Raw genomic sequence first — 15034 nt, forward strand, 5'->3', positions numbered from 1 at the left:
TTCTTCTTCCTCACAGGGTGTCTGTTGTGGGGAGGGGAGGGAAAGGAGTTTGTAAACCGCACTGAGACACCTTTGGGTACTGAAGGGTGGGGTAGAAATCCAATCTCTTCTTCCTGAATGGGGCTTCCTCCCTCCCCTGCTTACTTGTAGAAAAGTGAAGGGCTATGCACTGTTCTCATAGATTTCGTCAGAGAGAGACAGGTCAGGACACATACACTGCACCCTTTTCTTCCTGTTACCTGATTTCCTTTGAATGCTGTTCTTAGGGATGTAGTTTCCTTCCTTCCAGCTTGACATCTCACTCCCACACACACAAAGAAGGAGCTCATTTTTCTCTCCATCTCTGAACAATGCAAGCAAGGGCCACTCATCTCTGCATCCATATCCATCCTAGGTAGTTAGAGTAGATTCTCTTCCTATCTCTCCTCTAGACTGTCTAGAATGGAGCTCCGTATAATAAAGAGCTCTTATTGGCTTTAAATCTGACTCCTGGCCCTGCGTAACTTTGTAACTCTGCTAGCACACTCGGCCCCAGAGCTTCGCTGCCTGGGAACGCCTCCTGCACGCAGCTACACTAATAGTGATTCCCGGCTCTACTAAAACCAGAGAATCCAGCACTTACCCCTCCGTCAGCTGCTGCGGAGCCCCTTCCTCCCCGCTGCAAACCGACCAGCCATGAAGGGCAATCCAGACGTTCTCTGCCGGAGAGGGGAAAGAAAAAGGGAAAAGACGGTGTCCAAAGAAGGGGGGAGGGAGCTGCAACTCCCCCCGGGGTCTCTCCTTTTCCCAGCGCTTGGAAGGGCAAAGTCCAACGGGAGAGTAGGAGGCATGCGCAAAAAAAAAATCCCTCCCCCGAACCCCGGGGCGATTCTTTCCTCTCCCCCAGCGACAAAAGCAGACAGCAGCACCCGCGCTCTACAGAGGGCCAACCGGGGGTGGCCTCGGACGACCCCTCCTCCCCCTATGCACGCGGGCTGGTGACCCTCCACGAATTAGCTCGATCCCCCCGCCCGTGGAGGCACAAACGCGCCCCGGCTTTCCTTACCCCGCGCAGCAGCGTCAACCGGGCGCACGCGGGCACCGGAGACCCGGAATGCACGGGCGCCAGGTTCGAAAGGGGCGGGGCCCGCTGAGAGCTGGCGCCGGGAAAGCCCCGCCCCCTCCTGCCGGTCTTTCATCAGCTGCCAAACGAATCGGAAGAAGAAGGGGGTCAGGTTGGCGCAGCCGCACTGGGGAGGGGGAGGGAGAGAGAAGAGAAGAGAGCGACGACCGTGCCGTGCTGTGCTGGAAGCACATTCATCTGCGCACGTTTGCTCGGGTGTCAGAAGCCAGCCCGCTTGTCATGCGACGGGTCTCCCTCCCAGGTTGGCGACGTGCAGACTTACCTGGGAGCAATGCTCCCTCTAAGCTGTGGAGTCCTGTGAGCAGAAATTCTATTTTCTGAGCTCCTGGCACTGAAGTTGTGAGCGAGCGATTGGGCGGCTGCATCAGTTAGGCTGCTCTGGAGCCCCATCCTTCCTGAGCGAAGACAAAAATCTGTGCGCCGCAGGCTAAAAATCTGTGCGCTAGCTCACACTCACTCAGCTTAGAGGGAACACTGCCTGGGAGTCAGGTCTCCCGGGCTCAGGGGACTGGTCTGTGGGGGTTGCATGTCGTGCGACGCTGGAGATGTGCAGTTCCAGATGCCTCGGAGTACCCCCAGTACCAAGCAGTTTAAAGGTAAAGGTTCCCTTGCTCGAAAGCCAGTCGAGTCCGACTCTAGGGTTGCGGTGCTCATCTCCGTTTCAAAGCCGAAGAGCCAGCGCTGTCCGAAGACGTTTCTGTGGTCATGTGGCTGGCGTGACTAAACACCAAGGTTCACGGAACGCTGTTACCTTCCCACCGAAGTGGTACCTATTTATCTACTTGCAATTTCTTGCTTTCGAACTGCAGTTTAGGGGGCATTTAATTGCCTTCAGAAGGCATTTAAATGCCTTTTTAGTTCCACAGGGCAAGAAGGCTTAGAAGGGCACCTTCAGTATATCTCCAACAATCCCCCTTTCTGCTAGCCCAGTACCCACCTAGGTCATGGTCAAAAAGAAGGTTTCTGGCACGGCCATTTCTGGGGCGGAGCTTTTAATTTAGGGGGCGGGGGCCCCACTGCAGCTATGGGCCTGTAACGAAGCATCTTCCTGAAACGTCGTGTTACCGTACAATCCAAAGGACTCCCGTGCCCAGCTGGAGCTACGTGGACTAGAGCTCCACATGACCCATATATGCTCCTTCTCTCAGTGGCCTGTTCTCACCAGACCTCGGAAGCTGTCCACATGTTTAAATACATTTCACTTACCCTTTTGTCTACTTTGTCTTTGACATGTATGGCTCTTTCTTTAGTTTTGTATACTAAGCCAGGGGTATAGTATACCAGGGGCCAGTTTGGTGTAGTGGTTAAGTGCGCGGACTCTAATCTGGGAGAAACGGGTTTGATTCCCTCTAAGCGACTTGTTGTCCCTTTCCTCCACCACTCAGCAAAACACCATATCCAGTGACGCCAGGAAAGGGGCAGATTAGATTTCCTCCCAGCTGAACACTCCACAGTCTTTAACTGTCGCCCAATCTGCATCTAGCATTCACTCCGCTGTCTTACCAAACCCACGCTGGAACATAAATTTTCCCCTACATTGCATGCCACCAGGGGTCATTTCCTGCAGGATGGAGGAAAACATAGAGACAACACTGGGATCTCTTGCACCTTAACTCCTGAGCTGAGACCTACCACAGCCCCTGTCTGAACACTGCAAAGTCAAGTCGGAGGCCGCAAGCATGCGCGGAAGTGCGAGTGGTCCAGGCCCGGAAATGAATTTGCAACAGCCGGAAGGAGGAACCTCAAAGACCAGCGCTGGAGTGGACGCCACCGGACTACCTCCCGCAAGGCAGTAACAACGAAGATCCGCTACACGGAAAGGGTGCCTGGTAGGCTTGTCACGTCCCCTACATGTATGTGGCCCTAGGTTTAGGATTGTATGAATTGCAACATGTAAGCCACTCAGAGCCCTTAGAGGAGCGGGATACAAATTGAAATATAAATAAATAAATAAATCACGGACCGTTCAGCATTTTGCCTAATTTAAACTGCATGCTCTTTGGGGGCAGGGATGTGATTTTTGCCTGTGGGACTAAGCTAAGTGGCCTGACCTCGGTGGCCTAGGGTGGCCTGTTCTCACCAGACCTCGGAAGCTACGCAGGGTCGGCCCTGTTTTGGTACTTGGATGGAGGAGAGATTGCCCAGGAAGTCTGGGGTTGCTGTGCAGAGACGGGGAACAGAATAGCAAACCGCCGCTGAATGTCTCTTGCCTTGAAAATCCTACGGGGCCTCTCTAAGCGACTTCTTGTCCCTTTCCTCCACCACTAGGGATATGGCATATACAAATGAGTTATGCTGATGAGTTATGCTAATGAGCTCCTGCATCTCTTTTTCTACGAAATGACCCCTGCATGCCACTTTCACTTTGATGGATTGTCGGACTTTATGGCATTGTCCAAACTGCAGGCAGCTTCACTTTGCTTGATTTCTTGGTTTTATGGTAGCCGTCGGCATAGATTTAAGGTCATTTTATGGCCATTCAGGGGTGATTCGGCAGTCAGTATGGGGTTGGCACGGGGTATCTGAATGTGGTTTTGAGCCACATCTTTTTCTGTTCCAGTGTGGGTTTGGTAAAACAATGGAGCGAATGCTAGATGCAGAATGGGCCTGTAGCAGCCCCAATCGGTTTCAAGGTACTCCAACTCTACCGCGTCCACGACAGTTCGATCTTCCAGTCCTGCAGGAATTCACTATGACCAGCAGGGGCAGCAAAGTGCTGCAGAAATAGAAGAATGCGGCCCTAGTTAGGAGGAGGGATTCTTAATGACTTGATTACTTAACTTTTATTTACTTAAGTACTTACGTTATGGCAGAGTTGCACACAGGGAACATATAATGTAACCAATTTTAGCTCGCCTCCTCATGGTGCGCCCTGGATAACGCTAAAGAGCTAGAACTGCTGGCTGCCAAACAATCTTAGGATCTCCTGGCTACACTAAACACATGGATTACCTAACAGCCATGGCGACGGGCAGAAATTAATCAGGTGCAGCTTTCCCAGCATGGAGTTACAATCAAGGGAATGGCTTCGCCGGCTGAATTTCTTCATCAGAAGTCTCGTTTCTTCAGCATCTTTACAGTTGACAGGATGTTGATTTCCAGAGGAAAATGTTTTTTGGGGGGTGAGGTTCTGAAAGTCGGACAGCGACATCAGCTCCTCTCCGCTTTTGGCTTCTCTGGGGCACACGGGATGAGGACGGATTTTCCCAGGCGCTGAAACAGGCCTGGTGGAGCCCCTCATGTGGTCTTCAAGGCAAGAGAGGTTCAGAGGGGGTTTCCCATTGCTTGGCTCTGCGGAACAACCTGACAAGATCAGTCTAGCCGGAGCCAGTCGGGTCAGGGAACCATCCCTCCGCTGCTTTAAAAAAACAACAACACTTAGGTTGAATCTGCATTTGCATTTTTTAATCAGTTTCGTGCTGCTGTGACTCCGTTTTCCTCTATGCTTGTTTGAATGTTGTTTGGAGAAGATTCTTTCAAAGCAGTGCAGAGGTGCCATGACAGTGGAGCCCCCACAAAAGGGCAATAAACATGCAGACATGCAAAAAGTATGCTAGCACTGTTGAGGTGTGAAAACGACACCAAATGTAGACAGCTTTTTTTAAAGACGGTGTCAGAAGGCTGGGACACCGCTGGGAAAGACAAATGCAGATTCGACCTTCGCTAGAGAAAAACAATAAGGCCCGACTATCACCCAGTCTCTCATTTACCCTTCCTCAGCTAGACCAGAGAAAAAACGGGGACAAAACAAGTCTCACCTGCTGGAGACCCCTTTCCATCTAGCTTCAGGCTAGGCTATGGGACAGAGGTAGCTCGAGAGGCTTTAGTCGACGATCTCCTTTTGACTGTGGACAAGGGCCCCCGCCTCTCTGTTGTTCTTGCTGGATACATGGGCAGTGTTCCGCACTGTGGACCATGCTGTGGGGGGGTGGAGGCAGGAAGTTTGGTGTAGTGGTTAAGTGTGCAGACTCTAATCTGGGAGAACCGGGTTTGATTCCCTACTCCTCCACTTGCACCTGCTGATGTGACCTTGGGTCAGTCACAAGCTCTGGCACAGCTGTTCCTGAAAGAGCAGTTTCTGTCAGAGCTCTCTGAGCCCCACCTACCTCACAGGGTGTCTGTTGTGGGGAGGGGAAGGGAAAGGAGTTTGTAAGCCACTCTGAGACGCCGAGTGAAGGGCGGGGCATAAATCCAATCTCATCTCATCTCATCATCATCTTCTGACTACCTTTACATTTCAGTCATTATGGAGTTAGTAAGCAGGATGTTACCTCCTCTGACCTGTAGCCTACAGAAGTAGTGTTTAGTCAGCCCGCGATTTTTTTTTAGTGTTACTTAGTCATCCAATGTTCCCGTCCCTTTTGCTTCCCCCACCCAATAAACTTCAAACTGTTTTCTCTCTAAAATTAAGCAGGGCTGTGTGGTAAAGCTTTCGTTGTAACTGCAATTGTTGCTCTAGTCGGTTTCCTAATATGATACAAATACCTGTAGTTTATGGATAGTACCTTGTAGCCAGTTTGGTGTAGTGGTTAAGTGCAGGGACTCTAATCTGGGAGAACCGGGTTTGATTCCCCACTCCTCCACTTGCACCTGGCTGGATGACCTTGGGCAAGCCATAGTTCTGATAAGAGCTTGAAAAAGAGCAGTTGCTGTCCAGAGCTCTCTCAGCCCCACCTGCCTCACAGGGTGTCTTTTGTGGGGAGGGGAAGGGAAAGGAGTTTGTCAGCTGCTCTGAGACACCTTTGGGTAGTGAAGGGCGGGGGTATAAATCCAATCTCTTCTTCTCTTCTTCTTCTTATTGTTAGTAGTTCAGAGAAACTCAGGAGAAGGGGGGGGGTTAAATGCCTTTCTTTCCCTTCCCCAGATGGGGAAGGGAGATAAAGGCATTCTAAACATGCCTGGGTTCCCCGCCCTATCTTTTCCAGGTGCCCTGCGGCCCCGGGGCACTTGGAGAAGATCAGGCAGGGAACTCAGGCATGCTTGCATGTCTGCCCTTTGTCAGGGGGTGTGGCATATGCAAATGAGCTGTGCAAAGGAACTCCTGCACCTCTTTTTCTAGGAAATGACCCCTAGTAGAACAGTGTTCCATGCGCCTCAGCGTCGAGTCATGCCGGCCACATGACCATGGAGAAGTCTTCGGACAGCGCTGACTCTTCGGCTTGGAAACGGAGATGAGCAGCGCATCCCTAGAGTCGGATTCGACTGGCTTTCGAGCAAGGGGAACCTTTACCTAGTTCTCCCTTACATCTATTGTGGTTCTGAGCTTTGTAACGCGCGTTAATTTACTGGTTTTCTGCTATACCCATGGATTGTTCTAGCACTTTGTATGTTATTGCACTTTCGTTGTTCTTAACAAAATTTCAATAATTTTATTGTATAAAATTAAGCAGGCCGTGTGGCTCTTGTCTTTGCGCTCAGCCTGTATTTACTTAAAGGCAAATCCTCTCCTCCTCAAACTCTGCCCTCCAGAGGAACTCCAGGATCTGCCCAGCCTGCAGTTGGCAACCCAAAAAGGCCAGCAGGCGGTGCTCTGGTGGCATAACTCAGTGTCTGTCCATTCCAGTTGCCATTTGTACCCTATGCCATGGATGCCACTTGGAGGCCGACCACGCAGGGCTGGGGAGGGGACCCACGGAGCTTGCGCTGGCGCAGGAGGGAAAGGCCCCGATCCCAGGTGTGAACTAGGGCTCACCCGTCTGCTTTCCTTGCCGTGGGGCCCTGTGCCTCCTGCGCGGCTCTGAAGGGACCTGACCCACTGAGCAGGGGCCAAGTCGTGGAGCAGGACTGGCCTACCTCACAGGGTTGTTGTTGTTGTGGGGGAATGGAGGATGGGGAGGGCGACATTCCCAGCCTCTTTGAGTCCCAACTGTGGGGAGAAAAACGGGAGATGAGTCAATCAGTGCAAATCTGCTGGACAGGCAAGGTGGGGCTCCCAGCCCTTGGGACGGGGGGGGGGAGGCTGGGTGAGTTTATTTTTATGCTCTATTTTTTGAAAGTCGCTTCTCCTGTGGGGGGTGGGCCCACAATTCCTGGGGAAGGGAAGGTTGGGGGCTTAAGGTTCCCAGCACAAAAAACTCCCTCACACACGCATAATACCAGGGCCCTCCTTCAGATGGTCGGTCCTCGGGGGGAGAAGTGGTCAGCAGGAAGCAGCTGCCCAGGGATGGCTTTTGTTCAGGCAGGAAGCGGTTCTGGGGTGACCCGGCCTGACCCTCCCTTGGCTGGCAGAGAGAGCCCAGCAGCCAGTCCGGAAGTCCCCAGCACTAGGCAGAAAGTCAGGCTGCAGCTGGCCGGATGGGTGGGGCGTTCGGTCCCGGGCAGCAGTAACACAGGTGTAGCGCCAAAGATTTCTGTCTTTCAGGGCCTTCTATCCCACATCGGAAAGACCCCGTCCTCCAGGCAAAGGCCATCAAAGGGAGACTCCAATGGGAAACGGCTGAAAGGGAATTCATCGCAGAGAGCAGATTGGTGCCATAGTTAGAGTATCCCTACAAGAATCGGGGGGGCATGGATTGGACTCCCAAAATCCACTATGGGAGCTTGCTGGGTGACCTTTGACTCATCACACACTCTCAGCCTGCCTCGCAGGGAGGCAAATCCTTGTGCTCCCTTGAGTTTGATGCCAGCCTGGGTCTAACTCTTTGCTTGCTTACAAGCTGTGGATTTCTTAGCTGTCACATGGGAAGACCAGAGGCCTTTTGGACGGGAGAGTCGCCAGAATGAGGGAAAGCGGAAATATTACCGGGCAATTATTGCTAGAAATAAGAATGAGTCCCAAACAACGTTAGCTTTATTGAAACAAGGTGAGGGTAAGTATAGCTCAGGGAACGTATAAAGAGGCAGTTCTGTCATAGCAGGCACCCGTGAATTATTATTGCTTAAAAGCCCCAATTGATCCCGATTTCTTCCTCTTCCCCCATCCCTCGACCAGATCAAAAAGGAGCCAGCCTATCCGATCGGTTTCCTGCCGTTCAGAGCGACAGCTTCCTACTTGTCCCAAAGTGCACTGAGATCAGATATTAGCGTGTGCGTGTCCTCCTTTGGCCCAAGTTTCAGACCCTCCTTTTCTGGTTCACCCCGGTGTCATTTCCTCCATTCCACAGGAATCTGTTTCTTCCTGATGCAGACAAACTCTCAATGCAAAAGAAGCAGACCACTACTGGCCAGACCCTCAGACCAGTGTTCCCTCTAAGCTGAGTCAGTGTGAGCCAGCTCACAATTTTCTAGCCTGTGGCTCACACATTTTTGTCTTCGCTCAGGAAGGTTGGGGCTCCAGAGCAAACTAGTTTATACAGCGGCCAAATCGCTCGCTCACAGCTTTAATGCCAGGAGCTCACAAAGTCGAATTTTTGCTCACAAGACTCCGCAGCTTAGAGGGGAGCATTGCCTCAGACTCCAGGACTGCCAACTTCCAGGAGAGGCTTGGAGATGTCCAGGAATTATGACTGATCTCCAGACTGCAGAGATCAGTTCCCTTAGAAGAAATGTCTGCTTTGGACCTTGCTGAGGTCCCTCCCTTTCCCAAACTCCACCCTCCCTAGGCTCTACCCCCCAAAAAAATATCCAGGAATTTCCCAACCTGGAGGTGGCAACCCTAGAGACTCCCCCTTGGTTAGTTTCAGGGGTCATTTCCTGCGGGGGCATACAGGAGCGGAGCTCCGGCAGTAAGGAACCCAGGGGGGTGAGCACATGCAGCAAGCCCTGCCCCCTGCTCCCAGCAGCCCTCAGTCGGGCCACGAGGAGCAAGAAGCAGCCAGGTAAGTTGCAGAGCCCCCCCCCTCGGCCCGCCTTCAGGTACAAGCTCTCCCTCCTCTGTGAGGGCAGATCTGCACGTTCCCCCCCCCCCCCACTAGCCAGATAAAAGCAGTCCAGGGGAGCCTGAGCGGTGGGTGTTGCCTTCTGACACACTTCCAGTGATGTCAGGGGGTGTGGCATATGCAAATAAGTTATGCTAATGAGTTATGCTAATGAGCTCCTTCACTTCTTTGTCTACAAAATGACCCCCGGTTAGTTTATGTGGACCGAGTGACCAAGACATTGGCAAGGGATTTCCTGTGCCTTCTACCCTCTGCCTGGGAAGCGGCAAAGATATCAGGACTTCTTCAACAACAGCATCCATCCAACCCCTTTCGTGGGAGCCCAGCTTATTTCTGGAGAGAGAGAGGCTGAAGATTCCAGGCCCCAGAACCCAGGAGCTCCTTCTCGTTTCTGGATATATCTCTAGAGGGGTCTTCGATCCCCTCCGTTATAACATCTCTTCAGTGTAAGGACAGATACAAACGAGGAAGCATTAAGTGCATCGTAATGACAAATGTTTTTAAAGGCAGACAAAAAGACAAGGGAAAGTCACCCAGGAAAAGAACAGTCTTTAAAAAAAAAAAAAAAGATTAAACATGTCAAATATACACTGGACGTTCTCTTGATACTAATAAATCCCCTTAAGTTAGCATGAGAAGTTCACCACCCAGTTTGTTCGAAGATGTGACCGGCTGGCATTCTACCGGGCAAAAAAGCAGGGCGTCTCCTGGCAGGGGGGTCTCTGAGATGGCCAGAGCCCAAGCAAGGGTTTAGGGTGGCACCGTGATGCCCTCCAGGGGCTTGGTTCACTCCTGGCCACCGGCGGTGCCGGAGGGCAGAGACCGCGGCTCCCGGGCCCACCCTACTGCCAGCTGGGTCCACGCCCAGCCCCTGCCAGTTTGCCACAAGAGCTCGGCACTAGACTGGCTGGTGCCCACATAAACATCTTGCTAAGTAACAGGATGCAAGGCAGGGCGACCCCTTCTCCTTAGCTCTGCCTGCAGAGCTGGGTGGAACTGAGACACCCCCGTGTCCCTTCTCTACCTGTGAGAGGGGTCAGGGGCTAGGGCGGGGGAGGTGGGGGGGGTCACTCCGATATAACGAGTTGGTTGGCAGTCGGGAGGTGGGTCTTTCCTCCCTCTCCACGACCCCTTTGTGTTCTGGGGAAAGATGCACACTCACAGACACCCCCACACCCACTCTTTGGAATAAAGCCTAGAGAAGAGTGGTAATAAAATAACAGTGTAGACATTCCAAACCTGTTGAAACGTCTCCATCACGGGTCCCCGGTGTGCCTGGGTGCCTGCCAACACCTTTCCAGGTGCCCGCCGAGAGTTTTTAGAAAGTGGGTGGGAATAAGTGGGGCTTTTGCCCCGCAAGGCTTCTGACTGGCCGCCAGAGGTATGATTGGCTGCACAGGTTTTTTAAAAGCAATGTTGCTTCGGCCGCAGCTGCCAAGGATCTTTACTACGTGGTTGAAGGCCAGCCGTGGCAGCCATTTTGCGGTCATGCCCACCATATCGCATCACAATTCTGAAGGTGCCCGAGGGTTCAAAAAAAGGTCAGGGACCCCTGGTCTACATTGTCTGAGATTTGGATCTCAGGATCGGGGATGTTTTTGGGTCTGGGCGGGGCCTGAGACGAACAAGCCACCCCTTACTCTCTCCAGACACTATGAATATTCAGGGGTCATTTTGTGCGGGAACACGCAGGAGCGGAGCTCCGGCAGTAAAGAGCCCAGGGGGCGGGCACATGCAACAAGCCCCGCCCCCTGCTCCCAGCAGCCCCGGGCCACGAGGAGCAAGAAGCAGCCAGGTAAGTTGCAGTGGGTATTGCCTTCTGACACACTTCCGGTGATGCCAGGGGGTGTGGCATATGCAAATAAGTTATCATAATGAATTATGCTAATGAGCTCCTGCACCTCTTTTTCTACCGAATGACCCCTGTGAAAATATCGAACGAGGCGTGGAATGCACATTCCCAGAGAGCGGAATCAAAAGCTCAGGATGGGATTCGGTCCCACCGATATCTCAGCCCGGAGGTGGATTGGCGGCTGGCGGGGGGTTGGGGTGGGGAAGCAGTGCCTCTCCCACTTAGCAGAGGGTGGCGTACGGACCGTCAAGCACTTTGTAGCGGATCTTGGTGTTGGTGATGGCGCCGTGCTTCTGTCGCAGGTGAAGCCGCAGCTGGCTCTTGTGGCGGAAGCGCAGGTTGCATTTCTCACACTGCCAAGAACAGACCGGGGTCAAGTTGGCTCCAAGACTGCAGGTGACGCAGCCTCTGAACGGCTGGTATTCCTCTGAAACTCTCCACTGGGTTTGCAACGATTTGCTATGGATGAACAGGGGGTGTTGCTCTTTCCTTACATCTCTCTGGTGAAAACACCAGGTTCATTGGGAAATTAGAGCCACTAAGGACTGCCAGGGGATTGCATGTTCTGGATCCACCCACTAGGCTTCACTTCCCTTATCAGGAAGAGGACTCAGGTGTCCCGCCTTCCTGCCCTTTCCCCAAACAGGACACTGCGATAATGTAAACCAACAATTTATCCCATTTCCTTTGCATTGTTGAGGGGTTGTGTTTTCAGTGGCTTTAAAAACACAGTCATGGTATTTCAGACCATTGGTCCAGCACAGCCAATGTTCCCTCTAAGCTGTGGATTCTCGTGAGCAAAAATTCTACCTTGTGAGCTCCTGGCATTAAAGTTGTGTGAGTGAGTGATTTGGCTATTGCATAAATCAGTTTGCTCTGGAGCCACATCCTTCCTGAGCTAAGACAAAAATGTGTGAGCTGGAGGCTAAAAAACTGTGAGCTAGCTCACACTCACTCAGCTGAGAGGAAACACTGATCACAGCCAGTATGACCTACTCAGACTGGCGGCGGCTCTCCAGGGTCTCAGGGAGAGAAAGTTCTTTCACATCTCCTACTTACTACCTGATAATTTTAGCTGGAGATGCTGGGGATTGAACCTGGGACCTTCTGCATGCCAAGCAGAGGCTCTGCCACTAAGCCACAGCCCCTCTTCCTCTTCTACTCTATTACATCTAATGAAACGTTTTAATTTTCTTTTCCTTTTCCCCTCCTCAAACTTTCAATTGATCCATAACGTCTTTATCTAATAAAGAGATCCCCCCCCCCCCAACAAAAGATAGTAACTCTCGAAGGTTTTTTGCCTGGTCCTCTGGTAAGAGCCCAGAGAACAGACCTCACAATTAATTCAATTGTGCTATTGAATTAAGGGTTGCAAACAGCCTTAATCCGATAGGTCCCGGAGACATCTGGGACTCAATAGTTGAAAAAACAATTCTGGGAGAACTCCTTGGTCCAGATTCTCTAATTGGACGTAAGAGCACATTATCTCATTAGAGACAGATAGAAAGAAAATTTCAAGTGAGAACAGAAATGAAAATGTTTCATTGTGCCTACCTCTCTGTCTCAGGGGAAAGCACATGATCTTCTCAGAATTTAAGGGCTTATTACATTAACTTCCCACTGTTTTTCTGTGTCCCTTCCACGAGGTCCCTGCAAATCTCATTTGCCAAGAGTCTTCTATGGGGAGGGATATGTCTGAGCAGTCTGAGCCAGAAAAGATCCCAAGTTTCCCCAAAATTCCATCCACCCCTTAAAATCAGGAGAAGATTTCCCCCCTCAATCTTTCCCAGGTCTGCTCCACACCCACCCCACACTTACAGCCTCCTTCCAGAGGGCCCCCAGCTCCTATAGCTATGGGGTGGATGGAAAAGCTCATAGCAGAGCCATCTGAAATGGGCCCTAATCCTGGGCCTGCAGCATTGTTTATTGGGGTGTGTGTGTCTCTGCTGGCAGATGGAATTGCTTTTGTAATCCGCCTTGAGTCCCAGCTGGAAAGGTGGACTACAGAATGAAGTTAATAAACAGCAGCAGCAGCATCAGAAGCCTCCTGTCCTGCAAGGGGCCGAATCCCAGGGCCAGGCTTTTAAGGCCTGTGCCGTAGGGCCCCCGCAGACGCCTCCTTGCTTGAGCCCACCTCACCTGGTAAGGCTTCTCGCCTGTGTGGATGCGGATGTGGCTCTTGAGGGTCTGCAAGTGTCTGAAGCGTGTCCCACAGGTGTCACAGGGGTAGGGCTTCTCCCCAGTGTGGATCAGGACGTGGGCCCGCAGGTGAGCTACCTGGGAGGAGGAGGAGGAGAGGGGAAAGGAGATTGAGGAGGAAAAAGAAGAGACTGGATTTATACTTCACCCTTCACTACCCAAGGGAGTCTCAGAGCAGCTCACAAACTCCTTTCCCTTCCCCGCCCCACAACAGACACCCTGTGTAGGCAGGGCTGAGCGAGCTCTGACAGAAACTGCTCTTTTTCAAGGACAGCTTTGACAGAATTCTGGCTTGCCCAAGGTCATCCAGCAGCTGCGAGTGGAGGAGTGGGGAATCTAACCCGGTTCTCCCAGATTAGAGTCCACGCACTGAACCACTACACCAAACTGGAGTGTTGGCATGAAAAGTTTGCCGCAGCAAATTGTTAAAAGAAAAGGACAACTTGAGTGCAATTGACAACCGTTCATTGAAAGCTTGGCCAGGTATTTAAAAGATTCCTGGGTGTCCTAGAGGTGTGAGAGACACCTGGGTGAGTTCTGGCACCAGCTAAGACCAAGGCAGCAGGTCTATGCCATTGTTGCGTCAGGCAAGGATGGTGGAAGCCGGAAGCAGGGACTTCTCTGTAATGGCCCCTGAACCTCTTCTGGAGACTGTTCTTGAATGCCATTTTGGGGATTCTACAAAGGATGCAGATCTCTCCTTTCTGAAAAGGCATTTGAGTGAGTCAGGTATCTGTCAGGCCCTCTGTCTTGCAGACAGGACCCCAAAGAGAGTTGGGACTCTCTTGCAGGGGGGTTGTGAGGCCAGGAGGGAGGAGCTGGAACAGGGTCAGGAGACAGGGGAGGCTGTGGGAGGGTTGGTTATAAGTCTGAGAGTGCCTCTAACAGAACGGTCACAAAATACAGCCGGTTGTGCAAACACTATTTTACAAAAACAAATAGTCAACATGAAAAAGAGAATGTGAACGAATTCGACATTAACTGATGCCTTGCGTTTTGTGCTGGAAAGGGGGGGAATTAGCATGGAGTTTCTTTGCAAGCGGATCTTGAAAAGTAGAACAGCAACATAGAATGCTAAACAAAGTTACAGCCCAAAGTCAGCATGGCTCTGCTTACGACTGCATGGAGTGTTTAGAATCTGGCCTCACACACAATCCAGGGAACCGCCAGCTTGCGGGGTGACCTGTTTTGTCTTTCTTGTTATTTTGATGTATGTATTTTTTCGGTGACATGGATGCTGCTGGTTTACTGCAGCTGAGATAACGTAAATACAGACTGATCTCAGTGGCTTTCATGCTGCATTTGGAAATGTCTTTGTGCAAGAGGCAAACAGCTGGGGTGCATGAGATACGCGTGCGTGTTCTAGTATGTTAACTTCCACATCCGTTTTTAATAAACCGGTTTCCCACCATGTATTAAGAAAGTTGGCATGTTTTTAAATGTCTGTCCTCTGCTCTGAGCCTGCAGGTAAATAAACAGTGTAAAGGAATAACTTTAAAAGGTGTGACCGTGACGGAGTGTGTTGAGGTCGCAGCTCATGCTGGAGTGACCTTAACTGGCACTACTAGGAGGCGGGGTTCCAGGACCACGGGCCCATAACTCACATCAGCTGTGCCCTTGCCAGCATGTCGAATGGTAAGACCACGGCCACCCGCTCTCACCTCCCGCAATACTTCTCACCTGCACGAAGCGAGAGCCACAGGTCTCACACTTGAAGGGCTTCTCCCCCGAGTGGATGCGCAGGTGAGTCTTGAGGTTGGCTGGCCGGTTGAACTGGGCCCCGCAAATCCTGCAGCGATAAGGTTTCTCCCCTGAGGGTGAGAGGCAGGCCATGGACTGGTCCTGAAAGCTGGTAGGAGCAACTTGCGCCTCCCTTTCTTTTGACACCCCCGGCTCATGCCTGGTCAGCCGCCAGAAATGGCCAGGTGACAACCAGGCCTTAGAACTTCTTTCTTTCTTTCTTTCTTTCTTTCTTTCTTTCTTTCTTTCTTTCTTTCTTTCTTTCTTTCTTTCTTTCTTTCTTCCTTCCTTCCTTCCTTCCTT

General features: G+C 51.6%; 2 protein-coding genes across 2 annotated transcripts in view; both read right to left on the minus strand.

Moving 5' to 3' along the window:
• LOC107114258 (monocarboxylate transporter 13-like) overlaps window positions 1-4902 on the minus strand; it is a 20720-nt gene extending 15818 nt beyond the window's left edge. Inside the window, 3 exon segments of the mRNA XM_015415700.1 lie at window positions 623-698; window positions 1046-1229; window positions 4882-4902. Coding sequence (XP_015271186.1) covers window positions 623-698; window positions 1046-1229; window positions 4882-4902 — 281 coding nt within the window.
• Window positions 4903-10959: 6057 nt separating this feature from the next.
• The window catches only part of BCL6B (B-cell CLL/lymphoma 6, member B), a 17294-nt gene continuing 13219 nt past the window's right edge, over window positions 10960-15034 (minus strand). Inside the window, exons 7-9 of the mRNA XM_015415703.1 lie at window positions 14672-14802; window positions 12932-13069; window positions 10960-11145 (exon numbers count right to left, since the gene is read on the minus strand). Coding sequence (XP_015271189.1) covers window positions 11014-11145; window positions 12932-13069; window positions 14672-14802 — 401 coding nt within the window. The 3' untranslated portion in view covers window positions 10960-11013. The remainder of the gene's footprint in view (window positions 11146-12931; window positions 13070-14671; window positions 14803-15034) is intronic.

Source organism: Gekko japonicus, unplaced genomic scaffold, assembly GCF_001447785.1.
Source record: "Gekko japonicus isolate JY-2015 unplaced genomic scaffold, Gekko_japonicus_V1.1 scaffold4376, whole genome shotgun sequence".
Classification (NCBI taxonomy): domain Eukaryota; kingdom Metazoa; phylum Chordata; class Lepidosauria; order Squamata; family Gekkonidae; genus Gekko; species Gekko japonicus.